The 26,619-nt window shown below is 45.6% G+C and overlaps 1 protein-coding gene across 6 annotated transcripts in view; it reads left to right on the top strand.

The window, feature by feature from the left end:
- Positions 1 to 26,540, top strand: part of RFX2 (regulatory factor X2) — a 101,367-nt gene extending 74,827 nt beyond the window's left edge. For 4 of the 6 annotated variants that reach the window (XM_084614709.1, XM_084614712.1, XM_084614713.1 and 1 more), the window contains 11 exons: positions 1,036 to 1,155; positions 3,645 to 3,760; positions 5,514 to 5,632; positions 6,625 to 6,737; positions 10,860 to 11,011; positions 13,382 to 13,479; positions 14,559 to 14,708; positions 15,940 to 16,148; positions 16,636 to 16,789; positions 21,614 to 21,656; positions 22,376 to 26,540. In XM_084614709.1, the coding sequence (XP_084470835.1) occupies positions 1,036 to 1,155; positions 3,645 to 3,760; positions 5,514 to 5,632; positions 6,625 to 6,737; positions 10,860 to 11,011; positions 13,382 to 13,479; positions 14,559 to 14,708; positions 15,940 to 16,148; positions 16,636 to 16,789; positions 21,614 to 21,656; positions 22,376 to 22,485 (1,384 nt within the window). In that variant the 3' untranslated portion in view covers positions 22,486 to 26,540. The remainder of the gene's footprint in view (positions 1 to 1,035; positions 1,156 to 3,644; positions 3,761 to 5,513; positions 5,633 to 6,624; positions 6,738 to 10,859; positions 11,012 to 13,381; positions 13,480 to 14,558; positions 14,709 to 15,939; positions 16,149 to 16,635; positions 16,790 to 21,613; positions 21,657 to 22,375) is intronic. The other 2 variants (XM_084614711.1, XM_084614714.1) reach the window with 2 other exon arrangements.
- The last annotated feature ends 79 nt before the right edge of the window (positions 26,541 to 26,619 follow it).

The following is a 26,619-nucleotide window of genomic DNA, read 5'->3' on the forward strand; positions in this document are numbered from 1 at the left end:
GTTTGCATTCTGACACTTACCTCTTATTCTCCAGTTGCCATTGACCACTTAAAGGACAGGTTGCAATTAAAATGAAAGAGTCTGTGACCTGAAACATCAATTGCAATTTTAAAAAAGTGGTTACATTGATATCAAATGTGACACTTTCAGTTCCGGGTTGAGACAGGAGCTGAGAAGATCAGAACAGCTCCCTTTTGAGTGAAGAGATACATTTCAGCATCTCTGTGGCTCCAGAGTGCAGGCTGAAAGCCATGGAGGACCACCAGCCAAGAGCATTTCTCACTACAGCATTCAACTCCTGGAGTGATATCCTGGCTCCATTGAAGCCAACTGGAGTTTTGCCATTGACTTCAGCGGGGCTGGGATTTCCCTCATTGGTGTTTTAAAGCACAGTATATTTCTGGATACCACAGTGATGAGCCTGTTATAAATTCTTAGACATAAAGAAACCTTCACTCCGTCACAACAAAGGGTCATGTCTGGCTACCGCTGAAGTCAATGGTAATGTTTCCATTAATAAATGTAGATTTGGCTCAAAGTATTTTGACTTGGATAATCCGTTATCTGCCTGTGAAGAAGGTTTTATGAGTAGATTGAAAGTAAGGCTGAAATGGGTCTAGGCTGCAAGATTTTAAATGTAGATGTCACTGAACTGTGTTCTGAGACACATGGTACCATATTTTCCCAGAGATAAGTGCCATGTTCAAACAAATCCTGTAAAAGGAATCCTGGATTCTGATTGCTTTCAAAGTTTGGGGTATAAACCCTCTACTCCAGGATCTTAGTTACAGCAAGATTTGAAAATAACACGTATACTTCTGAATGTGAAATTAGGTTCTTAATATGCTTATTCAGCAAAGTAAATCTATGCTAAATTGGCATCTGGGATTAGACAGAAGTTATATCGCACATTTATGATCCACAAACCATTAGCACTGTCAAATGTTTCACTGAAGCCTAAAAGTAAATTGCAATGCTCGTGTGTCATCTTCATGAAATATCTGACATCTATAGATTTTAATGTTATGCTTGCAGGGGAAACTCCAAGTATCATTATTATGGGATCCGTCTAAAGCCAGAATCTCCACTGAATCACTTACAGGAAGACACACAGTATATGGCGATGAGGCAACAGCCCATACACCAGAAACAAAGGTATGTGGCCCCTGCTTCTCAGACCTGCTAGTTGTGGCAATGGAAGCTGCGAGGAGTGGTTTCCCCAAAAGAGCAAAACACTGGGTCCCACCTCAAACAGCAGCAGCAGGAGCTTGAGACGTTTAGCGTTGGTTATTTGCAAAGGGACTGTACGCTGCAGGGTAGTGCATGGCATACATTAAAAACCTTGTGTAACTTAGTGATAAGGTAAAGTACATGCTATAGGACAAAGGAAGGCACTGCACTTAACAGAGCTTGAAGTTACTGATACTGAACAAGGATAAAGAAGGGTTGAGGAAAAATTTTGATTCCACAAACTATTCCTCTTTGCCTTTTTTGTGCAGCAAAGGCTTGGACTTGGGCTGCCTGTTGCTATGGTGAACACTACAGAATATCCTTTTCACTGCATCCCAGTGACACAACTTTTTTCTGACCTCTGCTGTACAGTTATTTGTGTTTAACCAGTGGAAGGGGTCTTATTTTCCTTTCATAGACCAGCTAGTGGAAGAGCTTCAGATGGGGCCCAATCAGACTCTCATCTGGTAATTTTGAGTAAAATTAAATGAAGGTTATGATGCAAAGCAACTCTTGAGTTGCCTCTTGGGAGCTTCAGCACTCTTGCTTCTGGTTGGAGTGGAGGCATGGAAAAATCTCAACTTTTTTTAGTTCCCAAACAGCAAAAAAAAAAAAAAAAATAGCTTATTCGCTGTCTGACCTTGAGCAAATCATGTAACCTTTCTCTCAGCCCCAGTTTCCCTGTCTATAAAATGGGGAGGATAATACTTATCTCACATGGATGATGTGAGGTTTCATAAATATATGTATATAAAGCATTTGGAGAAGGTGGTACAGAGACATGAAATATTTATTGTTGTTTCCATCCTATTTTTGCCTGAAGCTTCCATAGTATTTTTGAGATTGCTTGGTATCAGGCCTCATCTTCAGTGAAATCTTGTTGCTATTAGAGAACAATGTTTTTACTTGGTTTAAAAAAACCTGTGTGTAAAACAGTATTATTTATCTAGAACACTTTTTTAATCTACCAGTGTTTAGCTCTCTGTTAGAAACAGGCTTGTGAAACCATGCTTAAACACTGTTTAAAACACAATTATAAATAAGTGGTAAAGCTCTAATGCAGGCAGACATTAGACTTTTACTGGTACTGCCTCACTTTAATGGATCGTCCTAACATTTATTGCATGTCTGATATGTTAGGAGCAGCGGGGGGAGGGCCAGCTATCGGTTTACACAGCCCATTTGTAATATGAAGGAGAAGTTAATGTGCTTCATATTCTGTCTTGTAAATGGCATCCCAGGCACTTAAGACACATTCCTGATTGTTTACCCTGAGGGGCACAGTAAAAGCAACTAGTGCAATTAACAATATACATATCAGAGCCTCAGTCCCTTCACTGGAGCCAAATGGTTTTATTCATTTTAGCATTTCCCTCCCCCATTAAATGTAGGCAAACCATGAATGCACATGACGCAAACTGGGACATCCAAACCAGGTTGGCTTCCCCACCCCAATGTGAAATTGATTGGTCTTAGGCCATTCCCAGTGGGCGCTGTCATCATCACAAAACCCCCAACCACAACTTGCTTTGATTGCCCCGCTCCCTCCTAGCAGCATCGGCAGACAAGCCAAGAACCAAATAGAGCATAGGAACTGAATTACCCAGATTCCTAGTGGCTGTTTCTCTGGGTCAAGGCTGAGGGGGGAGCATCTACTCTTCTGCTTGTATTCCATGGATAAGAAGACTTCAGGCCCCAGGGAGTCAAACTGGAGCCATCCACCTGCTCTAAATTGTCTTCAACATCTAGCAATTAAAAAAAGCAGATACAATGCTTCTCTGAGGTTAGTCAGGAAATGTCCACTACTATTAGTTATTATTTGTGTTGGGGTAGCACCTAGGCGCCCCAGTTGTGGGCCAGGAACCCACTGTGCTTGGTGCCATTCAAGTGTGTGTCATTTTATTTTAAATGCAGAGCAATATAAATGACACTGCTGCCTTCCTGTTATTAACTCTGTGTAGAAACAAGCTGCATTTGATGCTACTTACACAATATATTTACCTCTCTGGGATTGTTTGAGATGGATAATTTGGCCACATTTTATATTAAGAATACGGTTATAAAGGCTTAATAAATGATGAATCCATGTTATAAGCATATCACAGATATGAATAATATGAGTTATAGTTACAAGCACATCAGCAGGTTTGCAAACCCCATGGTTATAAACCATCTGTTGATCTAACAATCGATTAACCATTTATTAAAACAATTATTTATAATTTATTAACCCTTTATAAACTATTTATAAATGTACGCTGACCTATTAAGCGACTTGTTTGTTTGTTTGTTTAATGCAGAAGTGTTATACTGGTATAGGACTTTGCCAGAGACCTCTTTCACTCTGTGTGTGTTTGCACATTTTAAATGTGCATACTACCAAGCTGTACTTTGAGGGTTTTTTATATCCCTAGGTATAGACCTGCACAGAAAATGGAAGGCATAAGGGAGAGTGGATCCAGCAGTAGCCTGCACACTACTCCAGAACAGTCTGTTGCAGCTCAAAGTCAACACCATCAGCAGTTTATAGGTGAGGAAATTCAACTCAAATTCCACACTTCCTTTCAGTTTTCTCATTTCTAGGAAATGCTGCTGATTTCTAACTTGAAAAGGCTTTGCAACCTTGCTTAGCAGACCCAATCTATTGCCATTCTAGGTGTGTGTTTATTTTTGACATTTGCCAAAGATATCCTAATAAGTGCTTATTATACCATATCTTTTATTTTTACATTTGCAACTTCCCTCACTCACCCTATTATACCCACAATCCGCACAGCTTTCCTCAGTCACGCTGCAAAGATGTCATGTGTCGCATGCTTCGGTTCTTAAAAATAGCATTTCATTATATATATTACTTAGAAATAGCCATCTTTTCTTTAAAATTCTCCCTGCAATCTTAAGATTCTACCTCTGCTGACTTCTGTGGGGCTTCTCAAGGTGGGACACACTACAACCAGAAGAATGGAGCCCTTAACTAGTCATTTTTTAAATTATATTTGCTTTCATCTAGGTTTCCCATTCATTGAACTTCGCTGAGCCTCAAAAAGGCTTCAGTTTAAGCTGAGTTGGGGGTAAAGGTTAAGATAAACTTCCAATAAAATGAAAATTATTCTCCTGTCCTTATGTTGATGTTATGGCATTCTAATCAATAAGGCCCACGTTCTCTTTTGGATCTGCTTCCATTCCTCTTGATAATGGAAAAACTAGCAGCCCTGCAGAACAAGGGTAACAAAAGTCTTAATCCTAGCTCTTTCTGTGGGGATGACTCAAATGAGAGAGCCTCCAAGATGGTAGATTTGTTGTGATTGCAATGCATACACACATGATAGAAGCATGCACCTTGCACTGTCCCTTCCAAGGTTTGCATTCAAGTCTTGGGGAAGCTAATCTTTCCTACGACAAAGACATACCATTCAAGTCCAACTACTCTGGGTGAGGTTCATGTCCAGCAGTGCATTCATCTATTACATTGAAATCTTAAGTAAGCATTCAAGAGATCAACAAATACTTACTGCTTAATGTGGGTGGCCTTCTAATAATGAATCCGAACTATATTCTATATACTTTGGGCAATCTTTTAAGAGGGGAGATTGCCTAATAAGGCTGGCCTCCTATATAGATTTCCACATGTGTGGGAGGAGAACTGGATGCAACATACACTGCCTAATAGTTGCCACAGTTGCCCGCATTTTTTCTATTTAAGGAAGACTGTGTTAAAAACTTGCTGGATACCAGCTCCTCCTTCAAAGGAACCTAAGAGAAATGAAAGCGGGTACTAAAAAGTGAGACCAACAGTTTACCCAATTACTTCCCAGTCCAAACTGCAGGTGTGGGTGTTGAGGTTTTTTCCCCGTATTTCTGAGTAATGACACACAAGAACACGGCCATCTCTGAGCAGTCTCTAAAATGCAGTTGTACCTGTTATGTCTGCCATCCAATTAAATTTTCCATTGTACTCTCAAAATACCGAAAGGATGTAATTCAGACTTCAGAGAAAATCTAATGGGAACACACATTATAGTGGTACAAAGCATTCATGTTTCTTTCCTCCTAGTTGCAATAAAAACATTTTCTTTTCTGCAATGAATAATTGGACAGTGGTGTTCTTTTTTGGAAGTGACATGTTGAAGTATTGGACAATCAGTCTCAATTCACTAATTTCATTTAGTTATCTGAAATATGAAATGTAGCAACCGGCTGCTGCAAAATTACATCCTAATTCCTAGTCTTATAAAACTATGAATGCCTGTTAAAGTTTGCCATTTTCCCAACTTTTCTCCTAGATGTAACCCATGTCTTTCCTGATTTCCCGGCACCTGATCTAGGAAATGTCCTCTTACAAGAGGGGATCACCATGAATGATGTCAAGACTCTACAGCTTCTTTACAGACGACACTGTGAGGTAACTATATAGGCCAGAGGTGGGCAAACTACAGCCCGTGGGCTACATCCGGCCCGTGGGACCCTCCTGCCTGGTCCCTGAGCTCCTGTCCGGGGAGGCTAGCTCCCGGCCTCTCCACTCCTGTCCCCTCTCCCCTGCAGCCTCAGCTCGCCACGCTACCAGCGCTCTGGGCAGCGGGGCTGCGAGCTCCTTCTGGGCAGCGGGGCGGCGTGGGTGGCTCCCGCTGGACTCTGAGCAGCATGGTAAGGGAGTGGGGAGCAGGGGAGTTGGATAAGGGACAGAGGATCCCAGGGGGCAGTCAGGGGACAGGGAGCAGGGGGGGCTGGATGGGGGATGGGGTCCCACTGGGGGCAGTTAGATAGGCGTGGGAGTCCTTGGGGGCGGCGGGGGTGGGGTGTGGATAGGGATCAGGGCAGTCAGGGACAGAGAGCAGGGGGGATTGGGTGGGGGGGATCTTGGGGAGGGGGGGTGGTTAGGGCCGGGGGTTCCCAGGAGGGGATGGTCAGGGGACAAGGAGCAGGGCGGGTTGGATGGGTTGGGAATTCTGAGGGGGGCAGTCAGGGGGTGGGAAGTGGGAGGGGGTAGATAGGGGGCGGGGGCCAGGCTGTTTGGGGAGGCATAGCTTTCCCTACCCGGCCCTCCATACAGTTTGGAAACCCAATGTGGCCCTCAGGCCAAAAAGTTTGCCCACCCCTGATATAGGCTCTGTTTGCTTGATCTAGGATCTGATTCCATAGTGTGCTCCCTCCACTCCAGTCCTGCTCTCTTGAGGAGTGGGTTCTGAACAGGAATGTTTCTGATTGGCTTGATAGCATAGTTCAAGTTATTTCCTCCCTGTGTGATCTGCTTATATTCTCTGTGTTAAAACAACACATTGCAGATTGTTCTACTTTGTATCTAATCTAATCCATACGGCAGGGTATTCCACTTACGAAGAAACTGTGACTGAATGTTATCAGAGCATCTTATGAGCCGTCGTCTTTTATTCTTAGGCCACTTTGGATGTTGTAATGAACCTTCAGTTTCATTACATTGAGAAGCTATGGCAGTCCTTCTGGAGTTCTAAAACACCATCCAGTGATGGCTCCACCACCATGCCTTCCAGGTAAATGGTTACACACTTACCCTTGCTAAACTTTGGATGACCTAAGTTTTACTAGTGTTTTACCTTAGAGATCACGAGTGGTACAGTTTTCAGCTTCATGATTGTATTGATCTCTAAGAGTTAAGGATGTTAACTACCTACCAGGAGAGGACACTATTTTAGGAATAGAGTTAGAAGTATGCTATTGTAATTATATACCAGATGCAGAGGATTTTACTATCTGTTTATTTGATGTGCTGTTACCTTTGATTACAGACACTAATCTAAAACATGTGTTATTTTGACTAACAGGAATGGGTCACTGCTTTTGTAGAAGCCCCGTTTAAGCAGACATTTAGAATTGCATGCCATTGAATGTTGTTACAGAATGACATCAGAGGAAGCCAATAAGAACGTAATGACATTTGGATAAACTGGGACTCGTTCTTAATCAGGTTGCCGTGAAAATTAAAAAAAAAAAAAAAAGCCTTGTGTTCTGGGGCAGATAATGACAAAATGTGCTGCTTTGATCTGTTAATTGCATTCTTGCCTGGTTCTCTGTCATTCCCTATTCTTCCTTGTTTATGTGTTAGAAACCTGCCATCAAGGGACAGGGAAACGGACAGTGAGTGAAAATAGAGGAAATTGAAATAGTTTGAATGGTAATGAAAGTCTAAATAGTATCCACTTCCCCTGACTATATATAAGGATTTCAGGTCCTAATGTTTTATACTCCGAGCAAGGACTGTAAACATTTGGGAAATGGAGAGAAAGTCCCCTCATTCTCCTAATAATCTTAAAATTCTAACCTGATTATCCTCCTCAGATAGTGCACAATGGGTGGATCGCTGCCAAGAAACACTGTAACTGCAGGTTTCTTTTCAGATGTTTAGTTTAGAGAGTCACAGATAGGAAACAAAAATAGGAGTGCATAGTAATTGGGATCCAGTCATGGAACACTGAGGTGTTGTTAAAAATCTTACAACACTGAGAAAATTATTACAGGCAGGCTGCACAATCAGGGAAGACACAAACATCAGTTTCATGCATTGCGGCTGCAGTCTCGCAAGATTTTACTCCTCAGGAAATTCTGTGCCAAAAAATTAAAAATTCTGCACACGATATTTTAAAATTCTGCATATTTTATTTGCAAATAAATAAATGTGGAGGCTCCAGCATGGCAGTGGGGAGCATCTGTAAATCATCCTGCATCCCCCCACCCGGGACACGGACTTAGCGGTGAGGCTGTATCTGACCCTAACACAGTGCAGGGGCCGAGCCTGTCCCAGAAACCCCCTAGGGTCCTGCCCCTCCACACCAGGCATACCAAGAACATAGAATCATAAAAGATTAGGGTTGGAAGAGATCTCAGGAGGTCATCTAATCCAACCCCCTGCTCAAAGCAGGACCAATCCCCAACTAAATCATCCCAGCCAGGGCTTTGTCAAGCCGGGCCCTAAAAATCTCTTAAGGATGGAGATTCCACCACCTCCCTAGGGAACCCATTCCAGTGCTTCACCACCCTCCTAGAGAAATATTTTTTCCTCCTATTGAATCTAGACCTCCACCACTGCAACTTGAGATTATTGTCCCTTTTTCTGTGGTTCGCAACCACTGAAAACAGCCTAGCGCAGGGGTGGGCAAAGTTTTTGGCCCGAGGGCCACATCTGGATGGGGAAATTGCATACAGGGCCATGAATGTAGGCTGGGACAGGGTTGGGGTGCGGGAGGGGGTGCGATGTGCAGGAAGGGGCTCAGGGCGAGGGGTTGGGGCAGAGGAGGAGTGCGGAGAGTACAAGTGGGCTCAGGGAAGGGGGTTGGGGTGCAGGAGGGGGTACACAGTGTGGAAGAGGGCTCAGGGCAGTGGTGCAGGGAGGGGTGTGGAGTGCGGGAGGGGGCTCAGGGCAGGGGGTTGGGATGCAGGAGGGGTGCGAGGTGCAGCAGGGGGTTGGGGTGCAGGCAGGGGGCTCAGGGCATGGAGTTGAGGTGTGGGGTGCTGGAGGAGTTCGGGGTGTGGGCTCTGGCCTGGCGCAGCTTACCTGGAGCAGCTCCAGGGTGGCAGTGGTGCGCTCTGGGGCCAGGGCAGGCTCCCTCAGCCTCTCCTCATAGGTCATGTGCTGCAGCCTCCTAATCATTTTCGTTTTCCTCCGCTGGACTCTCTCCAATTTGTCCACATCCCTTCTGTAGTGGGGGGCCGAAAACTGGGCGCAATACTCCAGATGTGGCCTCACCAGTGCCGAATAGAGGGGAATAATCACTTCTCTCGATCTGCTGGCAATGCTCCTATTAATGCAGCCCAATATGCCGTTAGCCGTCTTGGCAACAAGGGCACACTGCTGACTCATATCCAGCTTCTCGTCCACTGTAATCCCCAGGTCCTTTTCTGCAGAACTGCTGCTTAGCCAGTCGGTCCCCAGCCTGTAGCAGTGCGTGGGATTCTTCTATCCTAAGTGCAGGACTCTGCACTTGTCCTTGTTGAACCTCGTCAGATTTCTTTTGGCCCAATCCTCCAATTTGTCTAGGTCACTCTGGACCCCATCTCTACCCTCCAGCGTATCTACCTCTCCCCCCAGCTTAGTGTCATCCGCTTAATAAATAATGCAACACTCACTGTAGCTCCTCTCCCACTGGCAAGCGAGTGGGACAGAGTCTTGAATGCATGCTCAACCCTGGCCCCCGATCCAGGTGTGGGACAGGCAGGCTCAGCCTGGCAGGATCCAAGTATGGAGGGCTTAGTGTGGGGGGATCCAGGTTTGGAGTGAGAGGGTTCTGTGTGGGGCAATCTGAGTGTGGACAGTTTGGGGGGGGGATCTGGATGCACAGGGGCTCATTGGGGGGTTCTGGGTGCAGGGGAAATGGGACTCTATGGGGGGGTCCAGGTGAAGGTGGTTGGGGCTCAGCAGGAGGGGTCTCAGTGTGGGAGGATGGGGCTCGGCGGGGGGGTCTCCATGTGGGTGACTCTTGCAGGGGGGTCTGGGTGCTCGGGAAGTGGGGTTTAGTGGGGTGAGGGTTGGGTTTGGGGGGCTCGGCAGGGTAGTCCAGATGCAGGAGGGTGGGGCTCGCAGGGGAAGAGGAAGTCCTGTCCTCCCCAGCTGGGGCTAGCAGCTAAGCCCAGCGCAGGGTAGGGGCCACCGGCCAGGGCATCCTCAGCTCCCCCTCCCCACCCGCGCAGTGATTTCCTCTCTGCCTGCTGCTCCAGGTGCCTGAAATGATGTGCCCGCACTACGGGGAAGGGGCATGTGACCACTCTTGCAGCTTCCCTTTGCTTCCCCATCAGAAAGTCATTTTTCTAACTCTATTCCTAAGATAGAGTTTTGTAATTATGAACAAGATAATGTACGGTTTCCAGGTGCCATCTCAGGAGAAAAAAAGTTACTTAAAAATACTAAAAAGAAGAGTAAAGATCCTTTTGTCCATGTATAAAGGGATATTGAGGCAAGTTAAATTGACCTCATTCACTTGAAGACAATGCTGTGTCCTTGTCGCAGCATGGGACTGGCTTTTCCTCCATGAAAATGTTTTCAGTATTTGTTTTCCGGGCAAATTTGGCACTGGTCGTATACAATACCTGGCAATACAACTTAATTTGACTGCTCAGTGGCAGTCAGTCTGCTCAGCAGCAATGTGATAGTCAAAAGGAGTTGGTTGGACAGCAGAAAAGAGAGGTGTGGATGTCTGGGAATGGCAAGCCGTACTGTGAGGAACCAGATGAGCCCTTGCTTGTTGAAAGGAGTGGAAAAAAAATTTGGGTTATGAGCTGCATTTGTTTTAGAAAGATGGGAATGGGGAATCACTGAGCCAGAAGGAGGCAGGGAACTGTTGTGGGTGGTTGGATTGGTGGCAATGAATGACCAACCTTTAAGAGAGGATTGGAGGAATGAGGGGAGCTCCAGATGAGCCAAATGGGGTGTGTGGATTGGAGGTGAGATCCTGGCCAGAACTGGCAGAGACATGACAGAGAGCAGAGCTCCCAGAGGTGGTTACATTCCTACAAATGATCAAGCACCACTTCCTCAGAGAGATTCCAGAGGTTGTCCTTCACTAAAAACCCAAGCTGTGTTTATTCTAATGAGAACTAGGGAACAACTGTCCATGCATAAAGTGAAACATGCCGTTAACACTACATTACTCCTTGCCATGCAGTGAAGAAGAACATGAAGGGGTCATCCCAAAGGACAAGCTCATCAGCCTGTGTAAATACGATCCTATCCTGAAATGGATGAGAAGCTGTGATCACATCCTGTATCAGGCCCTGGTGGAGATCCTCATCCCTGACGTGCTAAGGCCGGTGCCTGGTAAATATGTTGTGAAGTGATCAGAATGGCCTGGGGAGCCCGGACTCTTGCCCAACTTTCCCAACTTTTTTTTACTGTTTCACTCCATATTGTGCGATAGAAATAGGTGGGTCACTGCGGTTGGCTACCACTTGCCATAAAGGCTGGTGCAGAAGGGTTTTGTTTTGTATTAGAGCTTGTATGTTATGGCAACAGCCGTCTCCTCTATATGGAATGATTCCCATCCGTATCATGGCTCCTGGATGCTTTGATGTATTTTTTCCATCTTTTAAAAATTCAGTTAATCACATTATCACAGCCTCAGGCTTTGGCCAGGAACCAAACTGGAAAATGTAGGCTTAATACGCATAGAATGTATTTAAGCATAATTAATCCATGTTGAATACTTCCTTAGAGATGTGTGTCTTTCTGTTATGTCACATCATTCTGGCCCAGACTGCACATTATGGATTTTTCTCTCTCTCTGTATATATTGATACTGGTTTGGGAGATTAGCATGGGATGCAGAGGCTTTTACCCCCAAGCCCCTGATTCAGCAATCACTGAAGTCTCACTGCAAGCAATGAGAGTGAAGCACATGTTATGTACTTTACTGGATCAGTCCCTCATTCACTAGCTCAGACTCTGTCCATGTCAATAGTGACCAAAAGGTACTGCCAGCTGATGTCTCTTTGGTGAGCTAATGGCATCAGTGCAGTCACTAGTGGCAGAAAACCACCACTGTGTGCCCTTCTGTTGGCAGGAGAGGAAGGATGGTCTGGAGGTTTGTGTACTAAGCCGGGACTCTGGAAACATGAGTTCAGCTCCTAGCTTTGCCACAGACTTCTTGTGTGACCTTGGGAGAGTCACTTGAGGCCATCTTTTTAAAGGTACTGTATTTAGGTAACTAACTCCCATTGAAATCAGTGTGAGTTAAATACCTTTAAAAAGCTGGGTCTTTTGTCTCTCTTTGCCTCAGTCCCCCTTCTGTAAAATGGGGATGATAGCACTTCCCTACCTCTGGGGGCAGTGAGGATAAATACACAAATCATTGTGAGATGCTCAAATACAACCGTAATGCGGGCCAGGTAAGTACTTTAAGTGTTCAGTTTTAATGGAAGAGGCAAGGACCAAGTGGGCTATAAATGGCCCCGGTATAGGTGGGGTTGTATATGTCAGGATGGAAGCAGGATTGTTAGCTAGGCGGCGTGGAGAAAACTCTTGGTGTCGCTGCCTGGCTTTGTCCGGGAATAAACAAGGTTTGCTTCTTTAGAACTGCCAGGCCCGCCCCTTTCACAACATCACAGTTACTGAAAGTGAAAACTTATTTTTTAAATGCCTCTTTTCTGTCCGCGATTTTTGTTGTTCACCACAAACCCAGCAAAAATATATTAAAAAACATGTTTATTTGCTATTGTGACCTAGTAAATAAAAAGGAACACGTTAAATTGGTTTTGATGCAAAAACAACCAAAAAGGCACTTTAACAATATAGCTTTACAATGGACACAAGGCAAAACATTTGCAAACCTGGGTACACAGAGTTGGGCTCTGAACTCCATATTTAGGCAACTAAATAAGTGACCTAGTTTTCAGAGATGCCAAGAATCTGCAGCTTCCATTCACTTCACATCTCTGAACACTAGGCTACTTTTGTTTAGTTGCTCAAATATGGATTTAACAGCCTGCCTTCAGGCACCCAGCTTTGAAAATGTTAGCCAAGGTCCTCAGTAAAAGCCTGTCTCCATAAGTACCTTTTGCACAGAAGCGTAATTGTCATTATTGGTCCATACTGGTCAGAGAATGGACTCTGATGTTGGGCCTTATTGCTAATTGCATATCAAACAAAAGAGATTCACAGATTCCAAGGCCAGAAGGGACCATTGTGATCATCTAATCTGACCTCCTGTAGAACACAGGCCACAGAACTCACCCAAAATAATTCCTGTTTGAACTATAGCATAGCTTTGAAAAAAATGATCCCATCTTGTTTTTAAAAGGCAATTGATAGCTTCAGTGCTGTGAACTTCTAGTCATCTGTAATTTTCATACTCTGGCCCACCCATGCACTTGAACATTATTGTTGTTATTATAGATGCCAGTAGTCTTAGAAAAGTGTTCACATGTGCCTCAGATAATAAGAGAGAGCTATTTAATTTGTTGGATAAAAATCACAGCCTGATTAATATATTTCAGTCTCCGTTACTTTGCAAGACCCCAATGGACTGCATTCATTGGATTAATCTGTAACGGCACTAGACTCCCATGGTACAATTTCTGATCCAATAGCTATTATCTCGATTTAATATCTCCCAGGGTGGTTCGAGGCTGACAGGTCTCATTAAAGCAATTTGGAAAAGCCGCTTTAACTATCCTGACTTCTCTCTTGCAGGCACCTTGACGCAAGCCATCCGCAATTTTGCGAAGAGTTTGGAAGGATGGCTGATGAATGCAATGAGCGATTTCCCCCCACAGATAGTCCAGACAAAGGTAAACAGCGGGAGTTTGTTACAAACAGGGGGAAGTGTTTTGTAACAGTTTTGTGCAGTGGTTCCAAGCCACTGGTATTTCAGGCTTTGGTGACTGGCACTCCTGGCTCACCTTAATGACATGCCTCTGCTGGGCCTTGTTACACCATCACTGCTCACTTGGCCAGTTGGGCATAATCCGTGCTCAACTAAGCGTAATAAACAGGCAATGTTGAGCCAGAATAGCAAGATGTGGGGAGAGGTCCATGATAACCTGACATGGACATCTGGATGTGGTGATATCTCCTCATGGGATATATGGTCATAGCCGCTTCATCTCATGAAGTATGTATGCTGGAGCCTGGATTTGCTATTTCTAACTCCAGGCTTCAAATGTAGTACTCAACAGCGAAGATTAATGGTTCAGACACGGTGTTCATCAAGCACTTACCACACCCTGTAGTTGCAGATAAAACAGTGTGCAATAAGGCATCTGCAATGGAATGATGCTTTCCTGGAGAGAGAGCTGGAATGCAGGCAGTGACTGAGGAGCATTGGCAGGTCTTGTTTAACTGCACTGCCTCCTCTACTTGTCACTTCTGCCAGCCTTTGATTTACATAAGCACTAAATTGTCCAAGCTGATAACCGTGATCAAAGCTGCTCACTTTCCGCTCCAGTCATACGTTTCTGTAACAGTCACCCCTGCTGCTGACATGGAGTCAAGGGTTCCACTCTGAGAACTTATTTAGACAAATGAAGTGACGGGATTGCCTTGGGAGGATCACAGAAATGTAGGGATGGAAGGGACCATGAGAGGTCATAAAGTCCAGCTTCTGCATTGACACAGCATCGACGATATCTTCTCTGTCTACTACTTCTCTATCCATGAGGCCAGTACCCTTTCAAAGAAGAAAATTAGGTTGATATGAAGTAGCAATGAGCTATTTCAGTGAAGAGTGCTAGCAAAGATTTTTAAGTAGCAGCATCAATAGAAGAGTGTTGTGCCTTTATGCAGTAGCCAAGAGTGGCTTAGTGCTTGTGTCCAAAGTGTTTTGGAAGGTATGTGTGTAACGGCCCTGTGGTCTTTGTACCTTTTACAGGTTGGAGTAGTGAGTGCCTTTGCACAGACATTACGGAGATACACTTCCCTGAACCATCTGGCTCAGGCAGCTCGCGCTGTGCTCCAAAACACCTCCCAGATAAACCAGATGCTCAGCGACCTCAATCGAGTGGACTTCGCCAACGTGCAGGTGACTTTTTGATGTTTCAGTTGAGGCCGCGAGATGTGGTGCAGGGATTCTTAAACTACAGTGGCCTGCAGAAACCTGACTGGTCACATAATGCTAGCTCCTCCTTATTTCCAACTACCAGATTGCACTACAAGACAATGAAGCATACATTAAATGCTTTCCCAGTATTGCTTTTCTAGGAAAACAGTTGCTATAGGTGCCAAAGGGATGTCATACAGTTGTGAGTAGGAAAGGAGGTGTCCACAAGACAATCACTTTATAAAATGGGGCTCATGCTATGGACAAGTTTGAGAAGCCCTGATTTTAGTGCTTTGGGCAGGGGACTGGGAGTCTCCTGAGTCTTAATCCTGATTTTTAGCAGGTCACAACCTCTCTGTGCTTCAGGTTCCCACCCAATGAAACAGGAACGCTAGTACTGACCTACACCATGTGGTGGGTTGAGAGGCTTATTAATGTTTAAAAACCACTTTGATATCGGTTGGTGAAAGGGTTAATGTTTGGGATTTTCAGAAGTGCGTGTGTGATTTAGAAGTATAGGTCCCTTTTAAAACCTACAGGACTTGTGCGCCTAAATCTCATAAATGCTTTTGAAAATTTCACCCAGAACTAAAGAGTTAGGTGCCCAAATCCCATTTAACTCAGTGGCAGTTTAGAACATAAGAACAGCCATACTGGGTCAGACCAAAGGTCCATCTAGCTCAATATCCTGTCTTCCAACAGTGGCCAATGCCAGTTGCTTTAAAGGGAATGAACGGAACAGGTAATCATCAGGTGATCCATCCTCTGTCATCCACTCCCACCTTCTGGCAAACAGAGGCTAGAGACACCATCCCTGTCCATCCTGGCTAATAGCCATAGATGGATCTATCCTCCGTGAATTTATCTAGTTCTTTTTTTAATCCTGTTATAGTTTTGGCCTTCACAACATCTTCTGGCAAAGAGTTCCACAGGCTGCCTGTGCATTGTGTGAAGAAATACTTTCTTTTGTTTGTTTTAAACCTACTGCCTATTAGCACCTAATGAGACATCTTTTGAAAATCCCAGATGTTGCTGCTACATACAGAAGTTCTAGTCATGGAGTACTGTGCCAGAATGTTATTCTGCTGACTTGACGTCTTTTCCTTTGCCAGATATGAGTCAGGATGCACCAAAAGCCATGAGATGGAATGAACAGCAGTTTTGCTCAGGCATGTAAATATTGATTTCTAATTTCCTCTTGTGCCCTTGGCAGGAGCAAGCCTCATGGGTGTGCCAGTGTGAAGAAGGCATGGTGCAGAAGCTGGAGCAGGATTTCAAACTCACACTACAGCAGCAGAGCTCCCTTGATCAGTGGGCCAGTTGGCTGGATAACGTTGTCACCCAAGTTCTAAAGCACCACGAGGACAGCCCCAGCTTCCCCAAGGCAGCTAGGCAGTTCCTGCTGAAGTGGTCCTTCTATAGGTACAGGTCTTTTTTTATCCTGGAAATGTATATGTACCTGCTGGGAACTTCTAAATACCTTGCTGCTAAATTGTATTTTGTCCATCCGCAGGCCAGACTTCAAAAAGAAAAGCCATCCAAGGTCAATATCCTAAAACCTGGGTCCCTAAAGTTAGGTTCCTAAATCACTCTACCCTGGCGTGAATGACTACACGAGTGTTTAGGGCAATGGAAAATCAGGCCCTGATTCTCTGTCTTAGTTCCCCATCTGTGAATTGGGGATAATAATCCGAATCTCCTTTGCTAGGGGGTTTGTGAGGCTAAATTAACTAATGTTCTTAAAGTGCTTTGAGATTTTGGGTGAAAGGAAGAATTTAACGATTGCGTGTTAGGTACTGCACAGTATGACTCAGCATTTCCCATGATTCTCCCCACTCTAGAATTCACACCAGCCAATCTGTGGTTCTAAAATGTGTCCAAAATGTTTTGTTTCCCAACCATTCTCTAGCTCTATGGTGATCCGTGACCTCACCTTGCGCAGTGCTGCCAGCTTTGGTTCCTTCCACCTGATTCGCCTGCTCTATGATGAATACATGTTTTATCTGGTAGAGCATCGTGTTGCCCAGGCAACAGGGGAGACACCAATTGCTGTAATGGGAGAGGTGAGCACTATTTATGCCCCAGTAACAGAACCCAAACTGAACAGTGGTTAAAGGGACACCACCAGCTACCCTGTGCTCTGAACATGTTGTACCAGCCATTTTTTCTGAAGGATTCACTAATTTTTGGTGCCTCTGTTTTTGGCACCTAACTTGAGATGCCCTGGGCCTGACCTTTCAGTTTCTTCCTATTGAATGACCAGGAGTTGAGTGCTCAGCACCTCTGAAAATCACACACAAATTGGCTCAAGTTGGGTACCAGAATATGGAAGCACGCAGTTGATGGCACTTTGGGGGAGTGTGTCTAAGACATCCCTGCAAGTTACATACCCAAATCCTATTGACTTTTAATGGGATGGAGCACCTAGCTCCTCTAGCCCCTCAAAAACCTCAACCTATGTCCACAGTCAACCACTTCCCCTCTTTGGGTTTTTGAGGGAAAAGTATTTTTACAAATCACAACACTTTGCCAAATCTTTGGGGTTTTATGACTGTGGGCCTCGGACACAGGTGCTACACTTAAAGCCACTGCCAAATCACTTTTTAAACCGACTGGATCTCAAGTTTATAGTGTCCCCTTAAAGCTTGCTGTCCACATAGAAAATATTTAGTAAGAAAGTTTCCTTGTTAGTATTAACATGCTAGATTAAAACAAATAAATTTAAAAATCTAATTTGCAATGTGGAGTTTATACTGTTGTTGGTTTTTTTCCCTGCAACTGACACAGTGAACCTAGACAAGTCAAGTTTCACCATCTGTTTAGTTAGTTTCACTTTCTGATTCTGATCCATTAGCCCAGGACTTAATTTTCTTAGGACCTCAACACTGCAGTGGATTGTTTAAATACACAAAAACTTGTTTTAATTAGAAAAGAATTTTAAAATGCTATGGAATTATTTCTGTTTATAGTTCTAACAAGCCCTGATTGTGGGCTTTAACTGTTTGACAGTTGGATTTTCCTTCGTTAGACTCTTGTAAATATTTGTATGCGCCATAAACTTCAGAAGGAGAAGGATTCTTCAGAGCATAAGAGAACTAATCCCATCTTTTCACGTACATCTCCTCAGTATTTTATTGCTCTTACTAACTTATGTTCTTACTACAGCTTTGTTTTTCATGGTCTTACCCAGCAGTTCAGCTGGTGCCTCAATTATTATAAAGTAATAAGGCACTGCAAGAAGTCAGAGAAGTATTTATCATTCCAGGTGACTTACTAAAATAACAGAGGCAAGCAAAATAACTAATGCAGCTGATTTAAAGTTGCTCTTTAAAGGCTGTCTGAGTGGCCATGGTAAGGTGAAAGGCCTCACGGTAGCTCTGCTTCCTCTTTCAGTTGCTGGATACACACACGCAACGTGAATGCTATTTATTGCAATCCAATGACTGCTGTTAAGAGCAGACAGGCAGCAGAGAGGGAAGGTGCCATGTGCGTATGGTCGTGTGTGTGCCTGTGAGCCCAGAGAAACCCAGCATCCTGCCATTTGATGCTGACAGGTTGCTCAGCACAAGTTTGCGCTTGTTTAGTGCTTCAAGCCTAATTCCACAAGGAGCTCACAGATTTGCAGACTGAGTTTAGGGTCCTGTAAGGTAGAAGTTTGGGCCTCACAGCTAGATACATTCTTTAAAAAGGGATGCTGTCTTTGACAAGGGCCAAGTGGTTATCCAATTCAGGATACTCTATCCTGTAGGAGAAAATTAACTGGGGATAAAAACTAGTAGTGTCTGGTGTCTCAGTGGCCTAGAGGAGTGGCAATAGGAGATGGAGCCTTTCACCTCTGAAGCCACTGCTTTGAGTCTAGCCTAGGTACGTTAGTCCCTGCCATCTCCCAGCTGTGCAGTGTTGACAGTGTTCCCAGTAGATCGCGAGCACCTCAACTGGCACTAATCTGCCCCCTTAATAGATACATCCAAAGAAAGGCCAAGCATTGAACGGGCCATGGAGACTGAATCCTCCTTTCTGTCTAGCTCAGCAGTGAGGCACTCTGGGGACAGCACACAAGGAGTTTTAGAGCCCTCAGCGTGGTGCCTTTGACCAACACTGACTCTCAGCAGCTCTCTTTGTCCAGGAGGTGGAACTGTGGCCATACAAGCAGAAGATCGTATTTTAAATGAAAGAAATTGCCTTGCACAGAGCTGTCTGATCTACAGATGTCAAGTAACAATAAAAACTCGAAAGAGGCAAATATGTTTTGCTTGTTTGTGATTAGAGCAGTTTACTGACCGAGATCTACAGATGAAGAGCGCCGTAAGAGTGCTACCTATTATTAGCTATTACTGGAGCTCGTGGGAACTACAGTAATACAAATAATAATATAAATGCTCTGGGTATTACATTTTTTTAAAAACAAAATTTAGGTCCAAGTCTCTAATAATGATGGTCTGCTCGCGATTTCAGAAATGGATAAGCAAGTTTCTCCTCTTACATTACGAGAGTCAATTTCTGTCTCTTGAGCTGTGTATGGGCTTTGTGCATGTTAGATACAAATTTGCTCACTGACTTAAATGGGAGCTGTGATGGGTTCCTCCCGGGGTTCCACCTAGAGTGGGGTACCACGGAGCCCCCTGACCCTCCAGCCTGGGCTCCCACTCATCCTGTGAGGCTGTGACAAGCTGCACACCCACTCCCAGTCTCACATTCTCACCAGCACACAGGTAGAGACACACACACATAATAATGCCTGCACCTGTAATTTTCACTCCATGCAGCTGAAGAAGTGGGTTTTTTACCCATGAAAGCTTATGCCCAAATAAATTTGTTAGTCTTTAAGGTGCCACCGGACTCCTCATTCCTTTTTGTAAGAAAAAGGTAACAGCTAGAAGTGACACAGATCTTTAGATGGTTGCCCAGCCCAGTTGTGATATTTAGCACTTCTGTACCATGTTAGTTCTTCAACATCACTGTACAAACATTAAACAAACTTAATCTAAAGCCTTTCAGCTTTTGAATCACTAGGAGTTGACAAAACAGAGCTATTCCCTGAACAAAAAGACTTCACTGAAAATCAGCATCTTAAAAGAACCATTAAGGATCTTTCAAAAGAACAGTCCAACCAAGGCTGCTGTAGTGATACTCTTGTTACATTAAAAAGAACAGGAGGACTTGTGGCACCTTAGAGACTAACCCATTTATTTGTTACATTAAGGCTGGTGTAGAATGAAGGGAGAGCTTCCTGTTTCATTTGCAGGTGTAAATCAAGCAGACCTTGCTTATTTTTTTCCTTAAAGTGCTCAGAGTTTAGGGGAGGAAAGTGAATGAGATTCTGCTTATCCCAGGTGTGAAAAAGCAGACGGGACCAAAATCTATTCTTGTGCAAAAATCTCTTCTCCCTGAAGTCAAGAAGACTCCACAGGTGTGACTGTCAGCAGGAATTGGCCTGTGTTCTCATTCCCTTCTCGAATCACACACATTCCATGCTACCCAACGTTTTCCACTTGGGAAAGAAGTCCTCATTTTTCTGCCCCAACTCAAACTCACTAACTTCAGGTTTATTTAGCTTTAAGTTTTTGGAATGAAACTCAAAAGAAATCAAATGTGAGGTACTTTTATGATGGATTATACTGCTGGAGAACCAGCAAATGGACAGAACCTGCCTTTAGTCTATTCAACTAGTCTGTCATCGCCTGTTAAGAAGTGGATTTAAAATTCTTGAGAGGGGGGGAGGGAGAAACCCACAACATTGTGTGTAGAGCTTCCTCCAGTGCTTTTGCAACCCCTTAAAACTACAAAGATGCCTTGGCCTGTGGAACTAGGTTGAGTATAAGGAAAGAACTTAGTTGCCCTGTGCATCCCAGTACAGAAAAATACATCATAGAAAAAAATTAGATTTCTTTGATTTTTAGTACAGTTCAATACAGTATTGAACACAGTGCATCATACATCTAAAGCCTCTCACTGGAAGGTTCTGTAAAAGTTCAAGGACTGGTATCCAGAATGGGATGGTTTGTTTTGCTGTTCCTACAGACGTGTGGGAATTCGTTCCTTATACATGGGAGGGGCAATTGTTCTGGCTGGAGCTGAATAGAGTGTGTGCAGGTTCTGTGCAAGCTTCCCACCCTACTGCTCTGGTACTACCTCTTCGCCCCCCCGCCACCCCTTTGCCCTGCCCCCCCTCACCCTCCCCAGGAACTCACCTGTTGTCCAGAAACAGGACCCAGCACACATAGAAGATGACAGTGACGGGCACTAGGACCCAGCGTCCTGGAACTCCTGCCAGCCTCAGCACAGGAGAGGGACAGAGGGAGCCTCTTCCCTCCCTGACAGCTAAGCAGAGCTCTGGAGAAATTGGCGGGGGGAGGGCATGCAATGCCTGCTCAAACTACGCCCACGGCTGGCACGGGTTCCCGCGGTAACTGGATTTTTAGTGTCCGGTCACCAGTGTTAACCGGGTGCCTGGCAGTGTGTTCCTGCAGCACGAGCTGCCAGCTGGCTGAGCTCCTTCCAAGCCACAGGAAGCTGCTTTGCCTTTCCTGCTGGCAGGAGCGCTCCAGCAGGGCTGCATGAGCAAGCTGACTCCCCCACTCACCCGGCCCCGGCCATGCCCCCTGCCTGCCCAGTAAGGCCTAAAAATAGGAGGGCCTAAGGCTATAGATTTATTAGTCTAATGGTTAATCTGGCCCTGGAGACAACATCTGGCCTGAATGGTCTTGGGCAAGTCCCTGACTGCTCAGCACCTCCTTCTGTGCTGCTTGGGAATAAGCTGCCAAGATTTGTAACTTCTGTTAAGTGCTTAAAATCAGCTATTAATTAAAATGGGTTTGAAACAGCTGGCAGATGTAAATCCAGGGGACTCTTTAAACCTCACTCATCCGAGTTGTTTTCTCTTTCAGTTCAGTGACCTTGCATCCATGTCCTCAACATTGCTGGATAAAGGTATCGTCCAACTCTGTTATTCTCTCTTTCTCCTCTAGAGCAGGGGTGGACAAACTTTTTGGCCTGAGGGCTGCATTGGGGTTCTGAAACTGTATGGAGGACTGGGTAGCGAAGGCTGTGCCTCTCCAAACAGCCTGGCCCCCGCCCCCTCCCACTTCCAACCCCCTGACTGCCCCCCTCAGAACCTCTGCCCCATCCAACCACCCCCTGTCCCCTGACTGCCCCCCGGGACCTCCTGCCCCTTATCCAACCCGCTCCCGCCCCCTTACCATGCAGCTCAGAGCAGCAGGACTGGCAGCCGCGCTGCCCAGCAGGAGCTTGCAGCCCTGCCACCCAGAGTGCTGGCCGCACGGCAAGCTGAGGCTGTGGGGGAGGTGGGACAGGAGGGGAGGGGCGGGGGGCTAGCCTCCCCGGCCAGAAGTTCAAGGGCCATGCAGGACGGTCCCACAGGCCGTAGTTTGCCCACCTCTGATATAGAGGTAGCTCCTTTAAGTCAATATTCAGTTCATTTGTTGTGGGGAGCAGAAACTTGTGGTCTGGGGATATGGTCAGTTTCCAGGGTGCCATCTCAGGAGAAATAATGTTGCATGAAAATACTTAAAAAAAAAAAAAAAAAAGTAAATGAAAACTTGGCGCAACCTGCCTCTGGCCTCTGGTTTAACTGAATTGCACCTTTCTATCCCCCCCAAAATGCTGATGCTGGGAATTGTCCTCCACAGATGACATTAGCGACCTTGGAGGCGAGGCAGACGCAGATTCCCGAAGTGTCGGCGAGCCACTAGTGAAGCGAGAACGTAGCGACCCCGGCTACTCGCTGCAGGAGATCTAGAACAGGGACTTGGGTTTCCTCCAGCCAGCTGAAATGTCTGAAGACTTTTGGACCCGGGTTTGAAAGTCAAGCCTGAGTTTCCTAGTACTCGGCGATATTAGTGCCTCTTAGTTTATCTTAATGTTTACTTCTGTTCGAGAAAGGGTTTAAGGCCATGTGAGCATTTGTAAAGGATGCAGCGGTTTGTGAAGAGGGTAGCAGTTTGTCCGTAGAGGAGGAGCCGATTGGAAGCCTGCTTTCTCCATCTGTCTCCATGTAAAAGGAGCACAAGTGGTAGGTGAAGGGTGATGGTTCAAAAAAAAATCCATGAAGGACAATGCCTTCATTGTTGACAATGAATTGAATTCCCTGGCCTTGGGATGCTCTCAGGACAGGTTGCTTGAGTCCTGTTGGACTGATCAGGTTGCTTTGGAGTAGAGGGGGTCAGATTAGGGGTTAAGGGGGCTTCTGTTTCAGGGGGAAGGGTTTGGGTTTCTTCTCCACTTTTTCAGACTTCACTGTGATATTGGAACTTGCACCAGTCAGTGCCCGAGAAGAACCCGCCTATGCCCTTTTGGGATGGGGCATCCAGCCTGGCCCTGCCTTTGCCAAATCGTTCACACTGTGGGATTACAGTACAACCTTCTCTTGTACCTACCTGGAGAGAAGGGCCCTGTGCTATGTGTCTGTCTGACCCGTGCAGGGTGGTGCGTAGTGTGTAGTTTGGACTTTGCATGACAACTTTCCTACCCGCTCCTCTGTTACTTGCTGTGTATTGCTGCTTTTAGTCCATGGATGATTCTGTGACCTCCCTGTAAATGGTCCAGAACTCTGACTCTCACGGGAGCGTCTGGGACCCTTTCTGTCTGATCTGAGATACCAAAGGATTTGGAGGAAGCAGCAGCTGGTCACAACATTTGTTCTTTGCCCTCCATGCTCTAATGCGAACAGTAACTGTAGGGAGACAACAAAAGGAATAAGGCACGTACATCCTCACTGGGATATTTCAGCGCAAGGCAGATTCAGGCCTAGAGCCTCAGCACCCGTTATAATTTTTAAGAGTCAGATCTGCCATGCTGCCAAAATGTTGAATGTAGGGTCCGGGGGAGGGGGCACCTAACCCAGGGCACAGGCTCGTGGCATGAGCATGGATGCTGGGGTTACATTGCAGTGCCTTAGGGAGGACCAGCGCACCTGCTTTCCTCTGCCGTTCCAGTTTAAACTGATACAGTAGTGCCTGTCGCTCGGAATACGAGGTCTGAAAACAGTAAATTAGCCAGTTTCCATGTAGCATTCGTGAGCTCCTGGTGGGGCCCTTTGGCCACATTCATGCTCCACCCTACAATGGCAACTCCCAGCCTTGTATCATTTACCACTTCAGGTCATTCTCATTGCTGTGACCGAACACTGAACATGTGTGGCTTAGAGAACTCTGTCCCAATGTGTTTATGTACACTGCTATGGCCTGGAGGGCTTATGTTATGTCATTACCTATGCGGTGTGAGAAGGGACAAAATTCTAGCATCAAACCAAACTGCAAAAAAAGAAAAAAAAAAAGTGCAAATCTTTGTGAATAAAGGCGGTGTCATAACTAGCTTTCATTATTCTTTCTGATTTGAGTATTTGCTGTGAGCTTTTCCCAAGACCCTCATGTACATTTGCATATCCAAGTATAATCTATCCGCTCTATAATACTCATTAATTCCAAAAGGTACTAATATTGCAGTAGCAATCTTTTTTAAAGTGTGAGAGCTAAGGGAAAGGAATCAAGTAGCAGATCTTGCTACAGTACGTTTGTCCATGCGAGGGTGTTGTGTGTCTGTAAATACGTCACAAACTCAGGGAGAGACATGGGAAAGTGAGACTTATTAGCAAAACTAAATTTGTAAAGAATGACACTGCCGAGTGTCCTAGCCAGTGTCTCAACCTCAGATGCTGAGGCTTAAAGACAACCACCCCAGTCTTACATTCCCTTGCTCCTGAAGAATTTGATGTTAACTGCAGTTGTTATTCTTTGCGGCTTGTAACCACTAAATACATCAAACTTCTGCTTGCCACAAATGAGGTCTGCCAGCTATTTTGATAGATGCTCAAAAGGGACATGCACAAAAATCCCCCTTAAAAACAGTAATAAACATGCATGCTCAGACCTATATGAGAACAAATTCTTATGGCCCCACTTCCTTCTTTATCTACCCAAACCCTACTGCAGTTGGTTGCTGTTGTAGGCAGTCAGAGGGGCAAGCACGGGATCCACAGAGGCGGTCTAGTGCATTGTCATTTTAAAGCAAACCTGGTCATCTTACTTTTCAGGCTTAGCCTTTTGCAGGTGACTTTTGGCATGACACAGCTGCTGGTTTGCAGTTGGAGTTATCTGCTTGGGCTATGGGGTTCTGTACTATGGTGCTTGCTGTGAGAGAAGAGGATAGGATCCCACAGTGAGTTGGCACCTCAGAGCCTTAATTACAGAGAATGCCTTACTGCGCCCACCCCCCGACTTTAATCATTGTCAGGGGATGGAAGGGAAGCGGGGGAAACACTGAAGACTTGACAGTCCACCCCCCCAAACATATTCTCCTCCAAATACCATATAAACATGGTTCACAGAGGCAGGTGGTGGAGGGGCCTTTGTACTTATGTCAAACTATCTTTATATAACCTCCCATGTGGCATAGATACAGCTACAAGGGTTTGGGTCTGGCCTGGGAAGCTTTCCTTCCACATGAGTCTGAAAAACAGTAGAGAACAGATGCTAAAAAGTTAGTGATTCTGTGCTGGCCACATGACCAGGGTGCACTGACTGCTCAGGTTCATTTCACGCCTGCTGTCCAGCAAACTCATTCCCAATTTGCTACTGTGCTGGCCAAATAACAAATGCTCTCAGTGAAATGGCCTATGCATAAGGCTTCCACCTCATCTCAGATGCAGAAGGAATAAACATCTACCTACCTTAGTCCTGCTACTGTCATCACTGGAGCTACCTGTGGGAGGGATGAGAGCAGGATTTGACTTGGGAACTCCCATTGAACTTAACCCCATAATCATCCATAGCATATGGAGACAGAGGGTAGCAGCTGGCTGGGCCTCACCACCCCTTTCACGTCACCATCAGCCTGCCTTTTGGCAGGGACACAGCCCCTAGCATGCAGCCGCTGGATGGGAAGGCTGAGAAGTTTTCTGGACCCTGTGTTGTGGGCCCCATTTCTAAACCGTTTCTGTAACACCCTTGATCGCAGATGCTGATTTGCTCACTTCCAGTAGTTGCTACAGAATAGAGTCTTGCTGGCAGTGACTTCATTCTCTCTTTTATTTGGCAGCTGCTGAAATATGTAGATAAGTTGTTGTTAATGATTAAAGTGTCAGAAAAGGCCAATTATGGGAGTGTGTAATTTTTTCCCCCTTCCACAAGGAAAAAGGCTTACAAATTGAATCCTTCAGAAACAAATGAAGCAGCTAATCTGACAATATGCACAAGTAACTTGACGAGGGAAGGCCCAGGGTCCAGTGAGTAGGGGCAGGTTTGCCAGAAGAAGTCACAGCTTCTATTCCTTGCTCTCATTACTCACTAGCTCAGTGACCAGGATCAGGTTTCTCTCTGCTGCAGTTTCTCTGTGTCTGTTTGGAGTGCAAGCTCTTGTAGGCTGGAGGGGCTGCGTGCACAGCACTCAGCACCCTGGAGCCAAACTCTTGGTTAGAGCTTCCAGATGCAACTGTCATAATTAGGGCCCTACCAAATTCACAGTCATGAAAAACACAGCACGGACCGTGACCTCTGGTCTCCCCCAGTGATATCTGGGTGTTTGGGCACTTTTACACTGTACTATACAGATTGCACAGGGGAGACCAGCATTTCTCAAATGGGGGGTCCTGACCCAAACAGGAGTTGCGGGGGGGGGGTCAAGTTATTTTAGGGGGGCAGGGTCATGGTACTGCTGCCCTTCAGAGCTGGGTGGCTGGAGAGCGGAGGCTGTTGGCCGAGCACCCAGCTCTGGAGGCAGGGCCCCGCCGGCTGCAGTGCAGGAGGCAGGGTGGCGAGACCATGCCAGCTGCCCAGCTCCGAAGGCAGCAGCGCAGAAGTAAGGGCGGCAGTACTTGCTACCCTCCCCCTTACAATAACCTTGCAACCCCCCACCCCCCCAACTCCTTTTTGGGTCA

This window comes from Lepidochelys olivacea (assembly GCF_965140295.1).
Source record: "Lepidochelys olivacea isolate rLepOli2 genome assembly, chromosome: 25".
Lineage (NCBI taxonomy): Eukaryota > Metazoa > Chordata > Testudines > Cheloniidae > Lepidochelys > Lepidochelys olivacea.